The following is a 19,482-nucleotide window of genomic DNA, read 5'->3' as shown; positions in this document are numbered from 1 at the left end:
AATGATAAATATACTAGCTGGAGGGGGAGAGCCAGAATGAGAAGATAATGATTCAACCATGTATACACTTGAAATCTAGACCCTCCTTACTCAGCCCCCACTGTAATAAAAGTAGCAGAGAGACCCCCACTGCTTGAGTAAAACCATTTATATCTCATTTATCAAAAATGCTTGGAGTTTGAGAATGACATCTTGCTTGCACATTTTCCCTCTTCCTCACTCACCACCATTAATCATCCCTTGAAATTGAAAATTCCAACACTGTAGAATAAATCTCAGCCTCCTGCCACCCCACCCCCACCCCCAGTCAGGTTGGCACATCTGAGTGCTTGATAAATGTACTGTAATTCAAAGAAAATGGATGGGCATTTTCTTCTTCAACATCTCTTTTGTCTCCCTGGGGACTTGGTACTTCATTGGTCTGGTATTTTGGAAGATCTATTACCCAAGTTCACAGAAACCCAAAGCTCCAGATTCTGCCATGATTTCGAGATCGCACGGGCTGAAAGAAATCCAAGGCGACCCTCACATTAGCAGCGTGTGGGCTGTGGGGCTGGAGAGCTTGCAGGCACCACACAGAGGCTCATGACTCACAGCTCTCATCTTCAGCTCTCCTGCCTTCCGACCTCTCCTTATTAGGATGCCTTGGCTAGTTTCTGCCTCACCAGCGGCTTCTCAGGTGGGAATTTCCAATTGTTTTAATCACCGTTCATTAATCACATATCACAGGATATTATACAAATGCCCCTGTTATTCCTTTCCCTGCCATCCTATCTCTTTGTAAGGGAAGCAAATGTAAGGAAGGGGATTCACCAGGTAAATACCAGGAAGTTATCTGTTCCCAGATGTGTCTAATAGAGGTTAAAAGACTGACAGGTGTAATTTACAGTTTCTTAGATGGGTCAGAACCTGTTGCCTCAAAGCTGGGTGTGGTTTCCTGGGACACTCTGCCCTCATCCACTCTCTCTGTCCAATGAAGATGAACAGGACAGCTCCCAGCCAGGGACTGGGCACAGCCTGGGCACCAGAAGATACACATGAAGACCTATGGGGTTAATGCCCAGGATGTGAAGGACTCAGACTCAGGAACCAAGCAGTACGATTGTGAATCAGCATGGCCGATCAGTCACAGTCTGCGTGGGAGTCAGATTCCGAAGCAAGCCCCTAAGGAGATAACCACTTCTGGGGAATTAAGCCCTGTCCTCTCTCAGGAAGATGTCACACTGCAGACCCACATCACTCTCTCAAAGAGTCCACAGGGCTGTGGCTGGTGTTTGCTTCCCCCTCCTTCTTCTCAGACTGAGCCCCAGATAAAGCACTGATTTGATTTTAGGGGCCAGGTTTGCAAAATCCAATTTGTTAAATTGTGGATGCTCATATTATGACAGCCGGAGGAAGGGGCACCAGCAGAAGGGATGGGCATTCACCCTTCCACCCCACCTCCACCCCGTGGGGACACACATCATTTGCATGACTTCTCCCGCCTACTCCCTGCGGAAGGCAATTGCTGAATTCACAGGAGTTGAATGTATGTTTGACTGTCTGTCTGCCCCATTAGACCCCATCAGATAGTCAGCAATTTGAGGGCACCAAGGAAGTTCATGGTACTCTGAAGACGCCGAGGTCAGCTATTAACTATCTGGGGTGGTCAAGGAAGCCTTCACGGAGGAGGCTTAAGAGGGGTCTAGGAAAATGAATAAGGAGTTTGCCTGTAGAGAAATGGGTATTGGAAGGAATAGGTGGAAGGAATGGCAGGTGCAAAGTCACAGGTGTGAAGAAGACACCTGGAGTCACTCCAGGGAGTTTGGTTTGGCCAGAGGGCAAGGAAATGCGGGTAGAGGAGGCTGAACACAGAGGCAGGGGCCAGGCTGGGAAAGGGTTTGGTTGTTGCCATGGAGTTTGGACTTCACTCAGTGGGACCAGCATATGTTAGCAGCTTTAAGTAGTGGTGAAGAGCTTAGATTCTAGAATTTGACTTGGTACCACTGAGCAGCTGTGTCCCATTGGGCAGATTCCTTAGCTTCCCTGTGCCTTACTTTCCTTACCTGCAAATAGGGGTAATAATGGAATTTTTATAAGGGCTAAATGAGTTAGTACCTATGAAGGGCTTAGAACGGTGCCAGGTAGTCAAGCGTTGTTAGCTGCCGTTGTTGATATTAGTAATGATAGATAGCACATTGCAGCTACTGCTACTGGGGCGGTACTGCTGGGAACTGTTGAAGGGTGTTAAGTAGGAAAACAACTGTAGCAGCAGCTCGGCTCTCAATCTAAAGCCCAGAGTCCCGGCTGGCTGGGCCGGACGAGGATGAGCAGGTAAGGCACCTAAGAGCAAACTTCATTACACTCAGGATTGTGCAAGTGTGAATGCTTCCTTAAATTTTCCACGCCTCCCCTGCCCTGGCCTGGCCCTGCCCACCGGCTATTAAGGTCCTTCTACAACTATTGACTCATGTGACTCCAGCATCCCTTTGAGGCTCAGAGAAGTGACCTCACGTCCCTGTTTGCTGAGCTCAGGAGGCAGCTGGGAGATTCTGGTTTGACCTCAGCACACTTGCCCTCCCCATTCTCCCAGGGTGAAGCCCAAACACTGAGCTGCCCTCCAGGAAGTTGCCAAAGCTGGTGGAATCAACCAGTAGAAGGGGAGGAAGTGCTGCCATTGTTATGAAGCATGTGGAGTCCTTGGCCAACAGGGAGGGCCTGAGCATCAGAACCAACATAACTCAGCTGAATGGGGCCTGCTGTGAGGAGGGGGTGCCAGATGCTCACACCGCCAAAGTCAGAGTGTTATTAATCCAGTGGACCTGGGGCAGCAAGGCCTGCAGGCGGTAGAGGAATAACTGGTGTAGACACGCTAAATCTCTTTGGCATGGCCTTGACCAGATCTGCTTACAGACTGGTAAACCGAGGCGGAAGTCTCACCAATGGCAGGAAGACCAGCCTTCTGCCTGCCTGGAAATAATTAATTTCCTACATTCACATCAAAAAGAACCACAAGGCAAGTTGCTGTTTCAGAAACGAATCAGCCTTTCTTGGGTGAGAAGCCTGTGGAGTCTAGATACCAGGCTGGTCTTAATACTAACACTGAGTACTTAGTATGTGCAGGGTCCATGCTTGCACTTGATAAGAATTTATAAATGCCCACAGCCACCCCACAGAGCAGGTTCTAATGTTAACCCGCATTTTAAAGATGACAAAACCGCGGCTCAGAGAGGTCAAGTAACTTGCCCAGGCGTATATGATTAGTAAGAGGACCAGGTTTGTGCCCGAGCAGCCTGGCGCTGGAGCCCAGCACATGAAAAACAGCACGTCAGCAGAGCCAGCCCTGCCCAGGGAAGTCCACACACGGCCAGGAGCCTTGTGATGAGAATGGCCTATTATCATCATCAACAATAGAAACAGAATAAAACATTCCCCAGCTGCTGGCTCTCCAGGGAATCTCCAGGATATCAAAAGGGAGAGGTGTTTGTTTAAGATGCACGTTGTTTAAATAGGCACTTCGTTTCAAAATAATTTGAAGATGTGGTTTGAATTTAAACTAAAGATTTCAAGTTCCCTGGAATTCAAAATGTTTGGGGCGTGGTTCTTCTTTTGTGTGATTCTTTTGGCAGCGTCTCAGGGCAAGGACCTGAGAAAGGGAACCTGTCCAGTTTAGCCATTGATGGCTCTGCAGCTTTGTGAGGCTTGCCTGGGGGTTATGGGCAAGGGAGGCAAGTGGTCAAGTTAGTGGCAGGAAAAAAGAAGCCATAATTCTGGAACAAAGCACTGGGTATAAAGGGCTAGTGCCATGTCTTGGAAGAAAAGCATCCTCCAGAAGCCCCTGCCCGAGGGGCTCACTTCTCAAGGCCACTGTCAGTGAGGTTCATGGGCAAAATCACACCTATATTTAGGAGAGTTCCCCAAGCCCCCATCTCCTGAATTTCCTTCCCCTTTACTTGGGCTGCAAGAATCTCAACCCAGACCTCTGGCTGGCTTGGCAGGAAATACCTCCTCCTGGAAAGAGACTCCCACCTGTCCTTCCAGGTATCTGAGCTGTAAAGCTGCTCGTTCATTGGTTTGGAAATCAGGCAGGACATGATTGAGAAAGCACACTAATGCTCCCCTACAACCCTGTCCCCCTCCCCACTCCAGCCACCTTAATCGTCTGGCCTGCCGGACTTGGGAAAAGCAGAGCCAAACCTTTTTTCATTCTCTTTCTTGGAAGGAAAAGGAAGTGGGCTGATGGCTGCCCACACAGCGTCCCCACAAAGAAGCTGAACGTGGGGGTCAGGCCAAGCTGGGGGAATTCTTCCGGCTATTGTTGGAAGTATGGAGGCACGGGAGGTGACAGGACAGGGACCGTCCCATGCCCCAACCCCAAATAGCATGTGCACCTCCCAACTGAAGAACTAGCCTGCCATTCCACCACGACAGCTTCATAGGCTCTTTAAAGAACAGGGCCACATTTTAAGCCCATACACTAAAAACACTGTAACAATCAGTTAACACACCAGGAAGGACTGAACATGACTACAGTTATAAATAAAGGGCCTGGGGGTGACCAAGGGCAGCCCTGCCCCAGGGTGAACTGGGACCCAGGCCTGCACTGGAGGGGCAGGGGTCAGGGCAGGGAAGAAGGCACAGGAGGAGGACCAGGGCACGCACAACGGAAGTGGAAACCCCGAAGACAACTTGGTTCTGTAATTGTAAAGAAGGTTGACTCTGGACACATGATTCAAGGTAATGGTGAGATGCACAAGGCTGGGCCCAGCTTTGGGGAATCTCATCCACAGACCTGAGAATTCGAAGGACATTATGTCCTCACTCCCCTCAGTGAAAGAGACCCACAATTCCCTTTAAAATAGTTTACTATTTCCATAGCTCTTAGAACAATCATAGAGGACAATAAAGTTCAAAGAGCAATGTTAAATAAAAGAAAGCATGTGCGCTCTAAGTCAATCTGACTTTTTGGAATAGTTTATTAAAACAGGGACCATTGTGTCCATCCATTCACTCCCTACTCTTAATTCCCAGACTCCTCAGGAGAGAAATTTATATGCGATGATGCAAGTTAATTTTCTAAAGTAACTGAATGATTCTCTAAAGTGGACACTAGCGATCAACTGTCTGCAGGGCTTGTGCTTTGAGTTACTTTTTTAAAGTGGTGATGGGTTTGCAGGGAGCCACCAATTTTTCCCTTTTATGACCAGAGACACATGCCATATAGGAGATGTATGTTAGAGATGCATAACTAGGCCATGGGCCCTGTCTGGGCCACCATCTGGAGCAAATGAGCACGTCTATGTATAAACCCCTCTGGGACCATGGCCATTTTAAGGCTTCCTGCTGCCTTAAGACCCAAACTTTAACATTTAACTCCAGATTGAATGGAATTGTACTGGGTGGAGGGATGATTTTAAAGAGGCTCACAGAGGTAGAGAAATCTGCATAATAAGAGACTGCATGCGGGAGCTGCAGAATTAAATAACAAATATAACTGAGTTTATAACCACTGCAAATAATTCATGATGATATGCTAAACTGCCTCAGGGCCAGTGTAAATCATATTAACATTTTATGAAATGTTAAAAAGATTCATTTTGCCAGACCTTGAAGTACGAGTCACAATGACCTTGAAAGTCACTGAGGATCACAAGGACAGATGCAGAAGAATCAAAGGAGCAGAGTTAAAAAATCCACCTGTATATGTGCTCAGGGACATGAACAGAATGAGGGGCCTTCCCCTTCTCCACCTGCCGGAAGTTCAGAAGTTACTGAAATTCCCATTTTTCCCGTGTTCCCTGGAGTCCTTTGCCAATGGTCTCACCTTGCCATCAGAGGTTAGCTGTTCAAGTTCCTCTGATAAAAGGTTAGTAGGGAGATAGTTAAATAAGAATCTACAGGGTTGGGGGGGGTGAACGAATTGGGAGACTGGGATACCAAATCGTACACTCTAAATATATGCAGTTTATTGTAAAAAATAAAAAAATAAAAAGTTAAAAAAGAAAAAAGAATCTACACACATCAGGTCTAACTGTTTCTTAACTGCGGAGACCCAATCTCTTGCTCACTTAGGGGGATAGGATTGGGGAGAGTAGGTGGGTATATCACTATCCCAGAGGGCCAGGGCTGCAGCCAACTGGGAATACATCCTTCTGTTTAAACATCTTGTTTTCAGGGAGTAGAGGTTAGTACCTTTGGTTGTTTTGTTTCCAGCAATCTTTTTATTTAAAATTTTTTCTTCCAGTTTTATTGAGATATAATTGACATACAGCACTGTGTAAGCTTAAGGTGTACAAGGTAATGATTTGACTTACATACATCATGAAATGATCACCATGATAAGTCTAGTTACCATTGTTTCTAGCAATCTTAAAGGCAGGGGTAAGGGTGGGGGGTGATCCATCCACATAGCCTGACTTGGAGGATAAGTCTTTGAGTGAAGCTCTCTCAAACCACCATGGGCCAGGTCAATACAGTGATGCCTCTGGCAAACCAGGCAGCTCACGGTAAAAACAGGTCAGTAAAGGAAGGCTGCACACTCTAGGAAATATTTGGGGCCAGACAGACACATGCTTTCTTCATCCAGAGGGGTGAGGACAGCCTCCAGGAGGTGTCACGTCAATGAGGAGGGCCATTATGGAAGGTACTGTGTCAACACGGATGGTTGTTATGGAAGGTGTAGGTCCACGAGGATGACTGTTACAGAAGGTATTAACACGGGTGGTGTTACATCAACAAGAATGGACATTATAGGTGTCCAGCTACCATGGATAAAATTATATCAGCAAGGATGGTCCTTATGGAGGCAGGGTGTTACATCAACTAGGATGGCCGCCCTTGGCGCCTGGACAGTGCCAGTGGTGGGAGTAGCTAATGATCTTAAGATAATTATGCCATAAATTCAGGGAGGTGAAAAACTGAGTTGAGGGACCAAGAATGCTGAGCTAGGGGTTTTGAGGAGCCTGGCTCCAAAGCACATTGTGTTGGAAGGTGGAAGAAAAAAGTAGATGGTTATTCCTGAAAGGGAGAGAGGCTGTGGTTCAGAGCACTTTCCCTTTCATGACCCGTACTCCTTCCTCACAGTAGGAGTTGGTCCTGCTGCTAAGTGCTATTGCCAAGGAAGGAAGAGGAGGATGGGAATACAACTCAGAAAACCCCAGAGTACTGAGGAGTTTAATCATCATTCAAACTACATTCCGCTTTGCTCCTTTAGCCAGTCTCCAGTCATAAATCATAAGCTGAAGGATTACTCTTCATTACGTTCTTCCAGATAGAGGATTACTTTGCAAGCTGTCTTTTCAGAGATGGTGGGAGAACACTTTCAAAATATCAAAACAACACCGTGGGATTACTGGTGATGAATGACAGAGCCATACGTCTGTTCCAGGTCATGTTTTAGGGTTTTACTATGAGGTTCCACAGACCTCAGACACCAGAACACCTGTCCTCCTCCTTCTCTCTTCCCACCTGTGGAAGGTATTCTCCTTCCCCAATCTTTACTGCAGTTCTTATACATATATCTTTTGCTGTACTTACCACATTGGATAGTGTCTCAAATGCAAATGCTTTCAGGGCCCAGGCAGGTAATGTAAATGAGAAAAGCCAACAGTGTGAGGAGGGCCTCTGTTGAATCAGAGGGTACATGCTCTACTAAATACATTGTGATTCAGCTTTTTTCAAAACACATCAAATAGAACTGGGCCAAGGCCCTCAGATCACCCTTTTGTAGCTCCTGGTTTACATGTGTGAATCCCTTCTAGGCGGTAAGCCCCCAGAGAGCAAGGGACTTGGGTTTTCTACCTCTTAATGTCTAGCATGCAGCACAATGGGCCTCCAACATCTGGAGAATGAACGGACTCTGTTACCAAGTGACTTAAGACTAGGCTCGCTCTTTTCAAGACATTCTAGGCAACAGTCACATTCTCTAGGCCTGCTCAGTGCTAGGCCCTAAAAGTGGATAGGGGGGTGGGAAGTGCAGCAAATTGCTTTTCAAGAAAAGTTGCTCCAGGTGGAGAAGGCAGTTTTGGTCATTAGCTCCCTGACTCCTAGTGACTTAATATATCTACTCCATCCCTTCTGTACAACCAACTTCTTGCAGGAAGCGTCTGCAGACTTTTTTGAGGACAATCACTGCTACATTCATAACTGGCTTTAAACTTTTTTTTTAATTTAAACTTACTTTTAAGATAAAACTGTGGTGATAGAAGGCAAATCAACGGTTTCAGGGGGCAAGGGGCAGGGATTGCCTGCAAAGGGGTCTGGAGGAATTTTGCAGGGTGATTGAAACATTGTGTCAGGCACCTGGCAGGACTCATCAAATAATGCAACTGAGTGGTGAATTTTCGGGTATGAACATTATATCTCAATAAAGTTGAAAATATATTTTACTTTTAGATAAAAAATACATGAAGCACAAAGTAAAATATGTAAGCATATATCTAGAAGGCACTCCTATTTTATTTTATTTCATTTCATTTTGCCAAGGGGTAGCATACCATCCTCACTGTTCTGAATTTCGTATTTTCCCCTCCAGAATATATACTGGGGGTCATTCCATCTCTGTACACCGAGAGCCACCCCATTCATTTAAATGGCTGTGTAGCAGTCCACCATTTGGATGTACCATCATTAATTTAACCAGCCTTCTAATGATGGACATTTGGGTTGTTTCCAGTCTCCAGTCACCAGGGATAGAGAAGAAGATGCTCATCTGGAGTTTCAAGGTGCCAGTGGGACATACCTTCCTGACTGGAACTGGAATTGTATTCCCACAGAAGCGGAAACCAGGGAGGCTGGAAGATGTTTCTTCAAGGGTTTGGCTGCATTGCGTTGGGAATGGGCTTCTACAAGATGACCCAAGCACTGTTTACAATTTGAAAAATGTCTTCTTTGTTGTGACAAGCTGAGGACTTGCTCTTGACAGCCCAGGGCTGAAGTGCCTGATAAGACTGTCAGCAACTGCAGGGCAGTTGGGAAATCCTCCACCTCTCAGCAGGGATGACAGGCAGGGGCCCTGCCAGGCTCCACGAAATACCCAGCTCCGGTGTCACGGCCTGGCACACTCCAGCCCAGTCTCCGTTTATGACATCTGCTCACAAGGAAAGCTGTAATCTTCAGAAGCCCACGGGGACATTCTCTTCACTTCTCATGTGTAATTGGGCATGATGTTTAAGTTATATAAAACCGGTCTGATCAGTTCCTTGGCTAAAAGGAAATGTGTGTGTGTGTGCGTGCGCGCACGTGCGTGCGCAGGTGCTCGCTTGCAAACAATTTTTTAAAACATGTTTTAGCACCATTGAGAACAATTATCTTGCAGTTTTTAATCCAGCAGCTTCAATTCTAGGACCTTCCCCTTCCTCATAAGGGCCCAAAGCTGACGGCACTGGGATAGTGACTGAAACACAGTGTATAGTAGCAGGGGTTCAAACAACCAACATGTCTCCCAAAAGCAGCCTGGTTACAGAGACAACGGCCTTGCAGTTTGGTCCAGGTTGTCTGCTCCTGAAAATCTCAGTGCTCTTCTTGGGCTCAACTCAAATAATCAAAGTAATAACAATTATCAAGTGAGGAATATATTGGAGGCTGGACACTGTGCTCAGTGATTTACAGACACTATTTTCATTGGGTCTATGCCTCAAAGATGCTCCAAGGCCCCATTCTACTGAGACTTGTCAGCGGGTGGTTGGTGGTGAAGACAGCCCATCACCACAGGCTGAGTCCTCCTGAGACAGTGCCCTCAGCTGGCTGGGGCCTCCAGCACAGTGTAGGTTTCTATCAGGAGCAGCAGCATATGATAACTTCACCCTCTGTGCTGCTGGCTCTTGGCTTCTCCTCTGTGGCCAGTGTGCCACTCTGCACCAGAGTCAAGTGTCTGTCTGGGTCCGGGAGGTGCCCTGAGCCCTTCACACTCAGGGGCTTCATCTCACCAGCTCTGCATCCTCCATGATGTCCTGGGACCTCCCACCAAATGTTTGTGAGTTGTTCTCAGTTTAAAAAATGTTTTAGCCACACATTCTTGTTTGGATAGCTTGATGTCCCCACCACCAGCACCACGATGGAAGATAAAACATCTGCTTGAAGGAATCCAGCACATGCCTGGACATACACCATCCTAGCTCAGCTCCCAGCTGGATCACACATTGTCAAGTGTTGAGAAGCCTCCGCATGGCTCCAAGCATTGTGTGACATTGAACACGGCCAACTGGGCAGACCCCAAAACAAAAACAACAGCCTAACTTGAACTCCGTGTAATTTTTGGACTCAGAAAGTTGATGCACTCAATTCTGGAGACTGTCTTTTATTGTAACAGCCAAAGGCAGCAGGTTGGCACCCAAACATTTTTGCAGAAATGGTACATTTCCCCCAGAATACTTTGATATTCTGTCATTGAGGGTCGGAAATATTTACTCTGCATTTAAAACAAAGAAAGTTATACCATTTGTGCTCACAGAATAGTTATAATTTGTTTTTTTGAAATATTTCTAAATTTATCATTTAAAGATGTTCACACTCTGAGGTGAGATGGTTAATGGACTCATAGTATATTGCTGAGCCGCACTTCCATTTGGCAGAATGGACGGCCTCTCCAAGAGGACAGCCCCTTCCTGGCAAAGTCAGACCAATAAGGTTTTCAGTGGTGCCCTTGGCTTGGGCTGTACTCAGGAGACAAGTGAAAAGTGCAGATTATTTTTTAAGTACAATAACTGAAGAAAGAACTTTAAATTTTATAAAAGTTTGTGAAGTACATATCTGTAAAACAAATTCTGATTTTCTACTGCTGTCTTTCACAAATTCAATATTACTGTTAAGAGAAATCCAAACCAAACAAACCAAGCTGGGATATTGTGAAGCAATGTGGTTCACATGGGAGAAAGTGCAGGACAATACAAAGTCCTTGTCACGATCATCACGGCTTCCAGCAAGCTGTCCTTCACACAGGAGAGTTCTGCTGGCTACACCGTAGGCCAGATGCTTCTGGTGTAATTACTTCCTTCCAGTCTTTTTTCCTATGACTAGAGTCACACTGTACATACACAGTACTTTACACCCTGCTTCTTTTACTTTATCTCCATCATTTTCTAGTTATTCCCTTGGAAGTATCCAGGAGTGGGACAGCATTCACGAAAACCCACCTACACCCTCATCCACTTCCTCCTGGATACGCATTTAAAGGGACCAGCAGAGACTTATAAGCATGTTCTACAGAATGAAGATCCCAGGCCCTGGGGTGAGGAAGAGAACCCAGGCCACCAAGAAGGTATCTTCTATACTCTGCAGGCACACAGAAAGCTGTGGTCCCATTTGTCAATCCACACTTCCTTTTTTCTACTTTCTAGTTTTCCCAGTGCACACATGCAGTCACCGGGACTGTGCTTCCCCCCTCCTCCTCTTCTGTCTGATTTGCATCAGATTTGGAGCCAGAAGACCTGGGCTTTAGAACTTGCCCTCACCACCTTCTCACAGTGTGACTTGAAGAAGTCATCTAACGTCTATAAACTTGTACCCTCTCCTGGAAGGACTTGGCGTTGACCTGGATTATCCATTTGTTTATTCCACAGATATCTATCAAGCACTTGCTATGTCCCAAGCACCATTCCAGCCACTTTCCTAATGAGGATTGGATATGACCCTGCCTGAGCTCTTCTACTATCTCAGGGGTCTCCAGAAGGTCCACAAATCAGTTCTGATATAAATCAGCTTATAAGACATTAGGCCTGGTAGCTCCTTTGCACGGTCCAAGCCCCGACATGAAAGATTGGAAAACTGAGGCCCAGGGAGATGAGGCAACTTTTCCCACATCATAAGGCTAACTGTTGACAAGACTTGAAGTTAGAACCAGGTGTCCTGACCCTTAAGTCTGGCGCTCCTACCACTCTGTTGGCCACATTGCCAACTGGACAATGACTTCTTCCTGGGCTCCCATCTATACTATATCCCATCCCTTTCAGTTGGATGGGGCCATGCCACTGAGTTATAGCCAACAGAGTGGCAGCAGAAGTGATATGAAACAAATTCCATTCCTGGACCATAAAACCCTCCATATAAGACCACTCCTGCTCTTTTTCCTTCTATCAGTTTGATATGAATGGACACAGAAGCCACTCTTCTTGAAGATGGTGGAGTCAGAAAGTGGAAGGAGCCTGGGTCCCCACATCACTGCTTAGAAGAGATCCCCTGTTTAGGACCTTCTATGAACAAGAAATAAACATCTATTGTGTTTGAGCCATTAGACACATTTGGGTCTGTGTTATAGCATCTCAAAGTGTGTTACACCTTAACTATTAGACTTACCAAGGTAAAAAAGTCACTAAGAATTAATCAATCCTCAATGCAAACATGAAGAGCTATCAGAGAGCAAGCCTGTCTTCAGCCTTCTCGATACACAGTGCTCATGGCATTCTGATCATGGAACCGAAAGTAAATGTTTGGAAGGAAATTCAAAATATTTCCCTTGTCTAAAGTTTATGATTAGTTTCAACTGGAAAGCATAAAGAAAGGAGTACATTGCAGCCTGGGGTGGTTAAGAGCCTGTACTCTGAAACGAGACGGCCCAGATTTACAGATAGGACTACCACTTACTAGCTGGGCTCTTGGGCAAGTTGCTTCCCCTGTTATTCACTTTCTTCTACTTGCTCTGACATTTTCTGTGCAAACCCTTTGACCCAGTAATTCCTCATCCAGGAATTTCACTTACAGATAAACTTGTCCATATACCCAACAAAGTCAACTGCAAAGGTGGTCAATGAGGCTCTGTTTATAGCAACAAAAGATTGGAACAATCCATTAACAAGCAGCTGGTTAAATATAACATGATGTTCCCATGGCAAGGAATATTATGCAGCTGTCAAAAAAGCATGACAGCTCCGCACATTCTGGTATGGAGTTAGCACCAAGATGGATTGCTACATGAAAAAAATCAAGACACATATGGGACATATCCTATACTATATACTATATTTGTGTTCCTGTTTGTGTAAAGAAGGGAGGTATGTATATTTGTAAACTTGTATATGCTCAGGAACAATGTGCAAGAAACCACAGCTGCCTCTGGGAGGAGGCCTAGGGTTAGAGGTAGAAGTTGACATATTACCCTCAAACCCCCCATAGATCATTTTGTACTATTTGAAATTTTGTTACCATGTACAGGTAATTCTTTTTCTAAGCATAGTTTTTAAATTGTTTACATATTAAAAACATACACACATTACCATATGATCCAGCTATCCCACTTCTGGGAATGACACCCTAATTCTAAAAGATACATGTACCCAAATATTCATAGCAGCATTATTTATAATAGTTAAGATATGGAAACAACCTAAGTGCCCACCTATGGATGAATGGATAAAGAAGACGTGACACATATAAATAGATACACACACACACAATGGAATATTACTCAGCCTTAAAAGGATGAAATCTTGCCATTTGTGATAACATGGATGAACCTTGAGGGTATTATGCTATTAGATGGAGGAAGTCATCTGTTTGATTGTATGATTTCACATATATGTGGAATATAAAAAACAAACAAACAAAAAACAAAATAAATGAACAAACCAAACAAAAACAAACATGTAGATTCAAAGAACAGAGTAGCCGTTACCAGAGAGGAAGGGACAGGGTGAGAGGGTGCAAATGTGGAAAAGGGGATCAACTGTATGGTGATGGATGGAAAATAAATTTTTGGTGATGAGCACACCATAGGGTATACAGAAGTTGAAATATAATGCTGTACACAAGAAATTTATATAATGTTATAAACCAATGTGACATCCATAAAAAATTTTCAAAAAAACCCCCCAAAAACACACATTCCTAAAACAAATATGAACACGGCACTCACTACGTGTTGGTTGATTTTTCAGAAAATGAAGGAAAATGTCTGGAGTGCAGACACGGTCTCTAAGATGACCAGCAAATGCTGTCTTTGGGAGTCCCACTGTGCACAGGGGGCCTGGCACACTGGTGACAGAAGCTGGGTTCTGAAGTCAAGCTACCTGGGCTGCCATCTCAGCATCACTACATACTTGCTGGGTAACCCTGGATAACTTACTTCACCTCTCTGTGCCCCTCTATTCAGGGGGTTATAGGAGTACTTCCCTGAGGATGGAGAGCTAAATGATTAGCAGGTCTACTCAAGAATGCCTCCTCAACTCCTTGATTTACGAGGGTACATTTTCTCAAGAGGGAACAGCTGAGTTTTTATTACTCAAACATTGTGTCATCCATCATAGTTATTGCTGGCCAATGTCTATTTAGGAAACATGTATATTTACATCTCCAAATGCAACACAACATTTGAAACAAAATGTATGTTGCAAATACAACAGGCAGAATGTTAGGATCTAGTGGAGATGCCTGTGAGTGCCAACAAAAGGGGTGCAGGAAGAAATTGTCTGTGAAAAGCCACATACCGTAAATGGTCTGGCAATCCAGAAGGGATGTCTTATGCATTTTACATTTAATAGAATTGGTTGTTGATTACACACGGGTATTTTCCGGAGTTTCATTATGCTTTTGGAAACTGCTGGGGGTTTGGGTTTCGTGCAATGGGTTGTTGCAGTTCGTCCCACATGAAATAATAAGATGCAGGGCATCTGTTAGTGTTTTCATGCAGAATGTCTGGTTTCTAGGGATGGATTACTGATGTTCAGTGGGAGATGCTTACATGTAAAATACTCAGAAGAATGGCTGGCACAGAGCAGAAGCTCAGTATGTGTTAGCTATTACAAGTAGTAGTTAGTAATTAAAAAAACAAACAAACAAAAAACTTATGTACTGAATACAAATCCAAGGTTTGTATTCTACAAAGAGGTGAGGAAGAGAACTTGGCTCTCTTTGCCATGTTCTCTAAAATGTTGCCAGCTGCCCAGGAGAAGGTGATGGGCTCATTACAAGGTTGTAGGAAGTGGTTTGAAATAATTTGACTGTGGAATAATTTTTATAATTTAGAATGATAATTAAAGGGTGTGAATTTTTCTTAATCACCCAGATGGAGACACTTAGCCATGGTTCCCCCATACCAGCCCCCACCATCCCACCCATCTTAATGTCAATCATGGATCCTTCTGACCAGCAAATTCCCCTTCTCCTCCGTCCAAACCAAAGTCAGCACCACTAAGCAAAATCAAAGGTGAGGCTTGTATTATAAGCCAAGGGAGTCAGTTCTGGGTTTTTGTTTTTGTTTTAGCAAAAAAAAGTGCTGCTGCATATACACAATGGAATATTACTCAGCCATAAAAAGGAATGAAATCGAGCTATTTGTAGCGAGGTGGATGGACCTAGGGTCTGTCATACAGAGTGAAGTAAGTCAGGAAGAGAAAAACAAATACTGTATGCTAATGCATATATATGGAATCTAGAAAAATGGTACTGATGAACCTAGTGACAGGGCAGGAATAGAGATGCAGACATAGAGAACAGACTTGAGGACACCGGGGCAGGGAGGGAGGAGGAGAAGCTGGGACACAATGAGAGAGTAGCGTTGACATATACACACTGCCAGGTGTGAAGTGGATGGCTGGTGGGAAGCTGCTGCAGAGCATGGGGAGATCAGCTTGATGCTTTGTGAGGACTTGGAGGGGTGGGATGGGGCGGTTGGGAGGGGGGCTCGGGAGGGAGGAGATATGGGAATATGTGTGTACATATGGCTGGTCACTTTGTTGTACAGCAGAAACTAGCAGAATACTCTGACGCAATTATACTCCAATAAAGATTTAAAAGAAAAAAAGTGCTGCTGGACTGCTTGTACCACCTAGCTGGGGTGCTCCAAAGATACTTGAATACCCACCAACACTGTTCAGATCCTGCTTGCTGAGCTAGAGGGAGGAATGCTTCTTCCACAGATGCTCGTGAAACAATGATGACAGCCCGGGGGAGTGTGGGAAACAGGCATTCACACTCTGTTGGCCGGAATGTACACCAGGACAACAGGACAAGCTCCCCACAGGGCAACATGGACATGTGTATTCAAAACCCTAACCTTCTCTCTACTCTTTTCTCCCAGCAATTCTATTTCCAGAATGCTAGTCGGACAAAATAGTCAAGAATGTGCAGAACAATATAGCCACAGGAACACCTTCTCAGATATATCAAAATGGGATAATGCAGCTGATACTGCTTTATAACCTCGGCAACACAAAGATAATATTTCATACTCATTATATAATCTGTGCTACATAATTCTTAATGTCTTTTCACTGAACAGACCGTGATTGTTGGACACGTTCTGTTTTCAGTAGGAAAAATTGAAAGCAATCTAAATGCCCACCAATAGGGGACTAGTTAAAGCTATACAAAGGGATGGTCCCATTTTTGGCTTCACACACACACACACACACACACACACACACACACACACTAAGACTGTGCACCAAAATGACCAATGTGCTTTGCTCACAGATGATTTTGTTATATTTGTTGCAAATTTTTCTACAATAATTTTATATATATATAAAACGTAAAACATTTAAATAATTTCAACTTCTTTTCCCCACATTGATAGCCTGGGAGAACCCCTAGAAGAACGGGGAGGGGATACAGTCATTACAGAGAAAACAGTTGCATCTGAGGTGAACCCTGAGGCGGATGGGTCAGCACCTGGGCACATCTCTACAACCAGCAGAGCAGCGGTGTCTGACTGTGTCACATAAATCTGCGTGAGTGTGGGGGAGGGTGAGGGGAGGACTCATCAGTTCTGCCAGTTACACATTCCAGGAAACAGCCACCAGCTCCTCATTTGGATCTGAAGAATGATGAACACACACACTCACCCGGGGTGAGTGAACACATCATTTGACGTCTATTCATATTTTTGGCAGGAAACAATGGCAGCAAGAATGGAGTCACTGATCCAAACCCTGGTCCCTGGTTCTAGAAAAGCCACAAGCTGAGGTTTTAACAAGGTTATTTTAACTTAATCAATCTTTCATTCTTAGAAGCGGGGGTGCTGGTGGGAATAACAAACTCAAACAAACACACCCCACCAAGATGCAAATCTTCCTTTACTCTCCATCTCTGCAGTGACACCAACTTCATTTTCACTCTGCAGAGTCTTTAGAGAGTTCAGGGATTTAGAAACTAAATCCACCGTGCCAGGCTTTCTGGCTTTCTCCACCTTTTCAGGACAGACACTAGTAACTTCTCAAAGGCCCCCATCAGTTAGACCAACCCCGAGATTTTGGGCAAAGCAAATGTACTGTGGCTGTTCCAACCACAAAGGCATAACCTGTAGTTCATCCCAGCGACATGGCCTCAAAGGTCCAGTTCCCAAGACCACAGGAAGAATTTAAGAAAGTGAAATGGGAAAGTTCCTGGGCTTCCTGTATGTATACAATGAACCATGAGACATGGCTCCAACAGTCAAGAACTTCCTGGAAAGAACAGACTCCACTGGAGCCACTGGAGACCAAAATGGCAGCGTCTCCAGGCCACAGGGAGGCATCAGACCCGTGACAGAAGTCAGTTCAGGACAGGCTATCATTGTTGTCAGTAATGCACGGATGCCTTAATTTACATTTAACACATGTCCACCTACTTTTATTGGTGGAATTCTCAACTGTTATTACAGACAACCGGAAACATCTCAGACAATTCCTGGAGTTTCAAGACAGCTCTCAAGTGTGGTGGGCACACTTTTTTCTCACAGATGGGTACACCTATTTTCATTAGCTAAATTACTCTTTATTCTCAAACTGACTTTTTTCTTCAGGGAAATCTCGAAAACTCAGTCCTAAATTACAATAAATACAGTAAATATGCACACACTTTTTTCAACGTCCCATCTCCTGTGCAGCAATATGTCACCTGGTGCTGCTGGAGAAAAGAACCAGGAAGCTTTCCTGTCTCGGATTTGTCATGACGGCAGTTGCTGGAACGCCCAAGTTCAACTCATCCGCTTAGTTTGATTCTTTAACTTAATTTCCCCTAATTTACCTGCCTGCCAAACACAAACGTCCCCTTCGATGCAGCAAAGGGTAATCAAAGATCCAAATCTCTTCCTGGCTAGCTCTTTAAAAAAAACACAACCTGTACGAGTCTCAGAAAAGGCCTCAGATCAAGTTCTTACATGACGAGACCAGAACGGCTTTAATACTTCCAGGGCCCGCAGGGCACCTCCTCACAGGCCCAGGCAGCCGGGATGCGGCGCTCCCTGCCCCCCACCGGAACTCGGAATTCCCACACCCCTCTGGACCTCCCCCTCCGACGACCCCCTTCCGCCGTCAAAGCCCACGACCCGCCGGTGCGAGGGGCGGGGGGGTGCGGAGCCTCCGCGCCGCAGAAGCGCTTTCATCTTTGAATGAATGTTCCTGAACGTCGGGAGAGCGAGAAAGGAGCGGCGGACAGGGGAAAAGGTGAGAAACTAGGTGGGATGTCGTGACGCCAAACCCCGGTTTTCTCGCCCCGTCTCCCTGGCCCAGGCGCGGAGGTAGAGAGTGAGCAGAGAGGAGAGGTCCCTCCTCACGCCCAGCCCGGCGCCGCCGATAACTCAGGTAGAGCCCCGCGAGCGCGCGGCGCGCCACCTCACACCTCAGCGAGGTCCCCCGGGCCCGGCTTCCGCGCGCCCTTCTCTCCTCCTTCTCAGTCGCCGCCCGGCTTGTGCCCCCGACCGCGGGGCTCCCCGCTCGGGGACACCCCCACGTGCCACGGCCTGCGCCCTGGGCGAGGTCGCGCGGAATCCAGAAGGGCCCGGCCACCGCGCCCGACGCCGCGCGCCCGGGAGCCGGGCCGTCCCGGGGGGCCCCCGGCCGTCGGTGCCCCCCCGATCGCGCCGCCCCCGCCCCACCCTGCACCCTTCGCACCCCTGCGCCCCCTCTCCGCCTGGCGCGAACGGGCGGGCGGTCGCGACCCTCAGCGCCCCCGCACCCCCGCAGCGCCGCACTCACCCACTCCGCGGGCCAGCCGCGCGGCGCCCAGCAGCAGGACCCCCAGCAGTGCGACCGTGACCCCGCAGTTCAGGCCGGCCATGGCTGCGGGGCGCCCAGGCCTCGGCGGGTTAAGCGACTGTGGCCCGGGATTCGGAGCAGCAGCCGCGGGCGCCGGAGCCTGGCACCGGCTTCGCTGCGCTCCGCCCCGGCTCGCTCACCTGCGCGCGGGGCGGACTGGCCCTGGCCCCGCCCAGCGCCGCGGGAGCACTAGCTGGCCGGGTCAGTCCCCTCCTCCCTGTCCTCCTCCCCTTCCTGCCTCTGCACCCGCCTCTCTCATCCAGAGCGCTGGGACCGGTAGCCACCTTCCCGGGCCTGGCCGCCGTCCCTCTCAAGGCTTTGTCTACGGGCGCGAAGGTCGCCCTTGGGGAAGCCAGTGAGCCTTTCACTGTCCCAAGCTCTGGTTTCTGACTCTGCTTCCTGATTTGGGCTGGAGGCTCGCTGAACGTTAAAGCCGTTGCTACAGCTAGTCTTTGCAGAACTGTAAGCCTGCTACCAGCTCCAGGCACTTCACAGACAGTATTTCTCATGCTCACAGCATCCCTTCCACATAACAGATGAAACAGACTTACTGAGT

At 46.6% G+C, this 19,482-nt stretch overlaps 1 protein-coding gene across 1 annotated transcript in view; it reads right to left on the bottom strand.

The window, feature by feature from the left end:
- Positions 1 to 19,075, bottom strand: part of CDCP1 (CUB domain containing protein 1) — a 46,625-nt gene extending 27,550 nt beyond the window's left edge. The window contains exon 1 of the mRNA XM_057705548.1: positions 18,867 to 19,075. Within this exon, the coding sequence (XP_057561531.1) occupies positions 18,867 to 18,948 (82 nt within the window). The 5' untranslated portion in view covers positions 18,949 to 19,075. The remainder of the gene's footprint in view (positions 1 to 18,866) is intronic.
- Between the last annotated feature and the right edge of the window lie 407 nt (positions 19,076 to 19,482).

Source organism: Hippopotamus amphibius, chromosome 13 (genome assembly GCF_030028045.1).
Source record: "Hippopotamus amphibius kiboko isolate mHipAmp2 chromosome 13, mHipAmp2.hap2, whole genome shotgun sequence".
Taxonomy (NCBI): Eukaryota; Metazoa; Chordata; class Mammalia; order Artiodactyla; family Hippopotamidae; genus Hippopotamus; species Hippopotamus amphibius.
The sequence above is the reverse complement of the archived record's forward strand: the minus strand, read 5'-3'. Positions and strand labels throughout refer to the sequence as shown.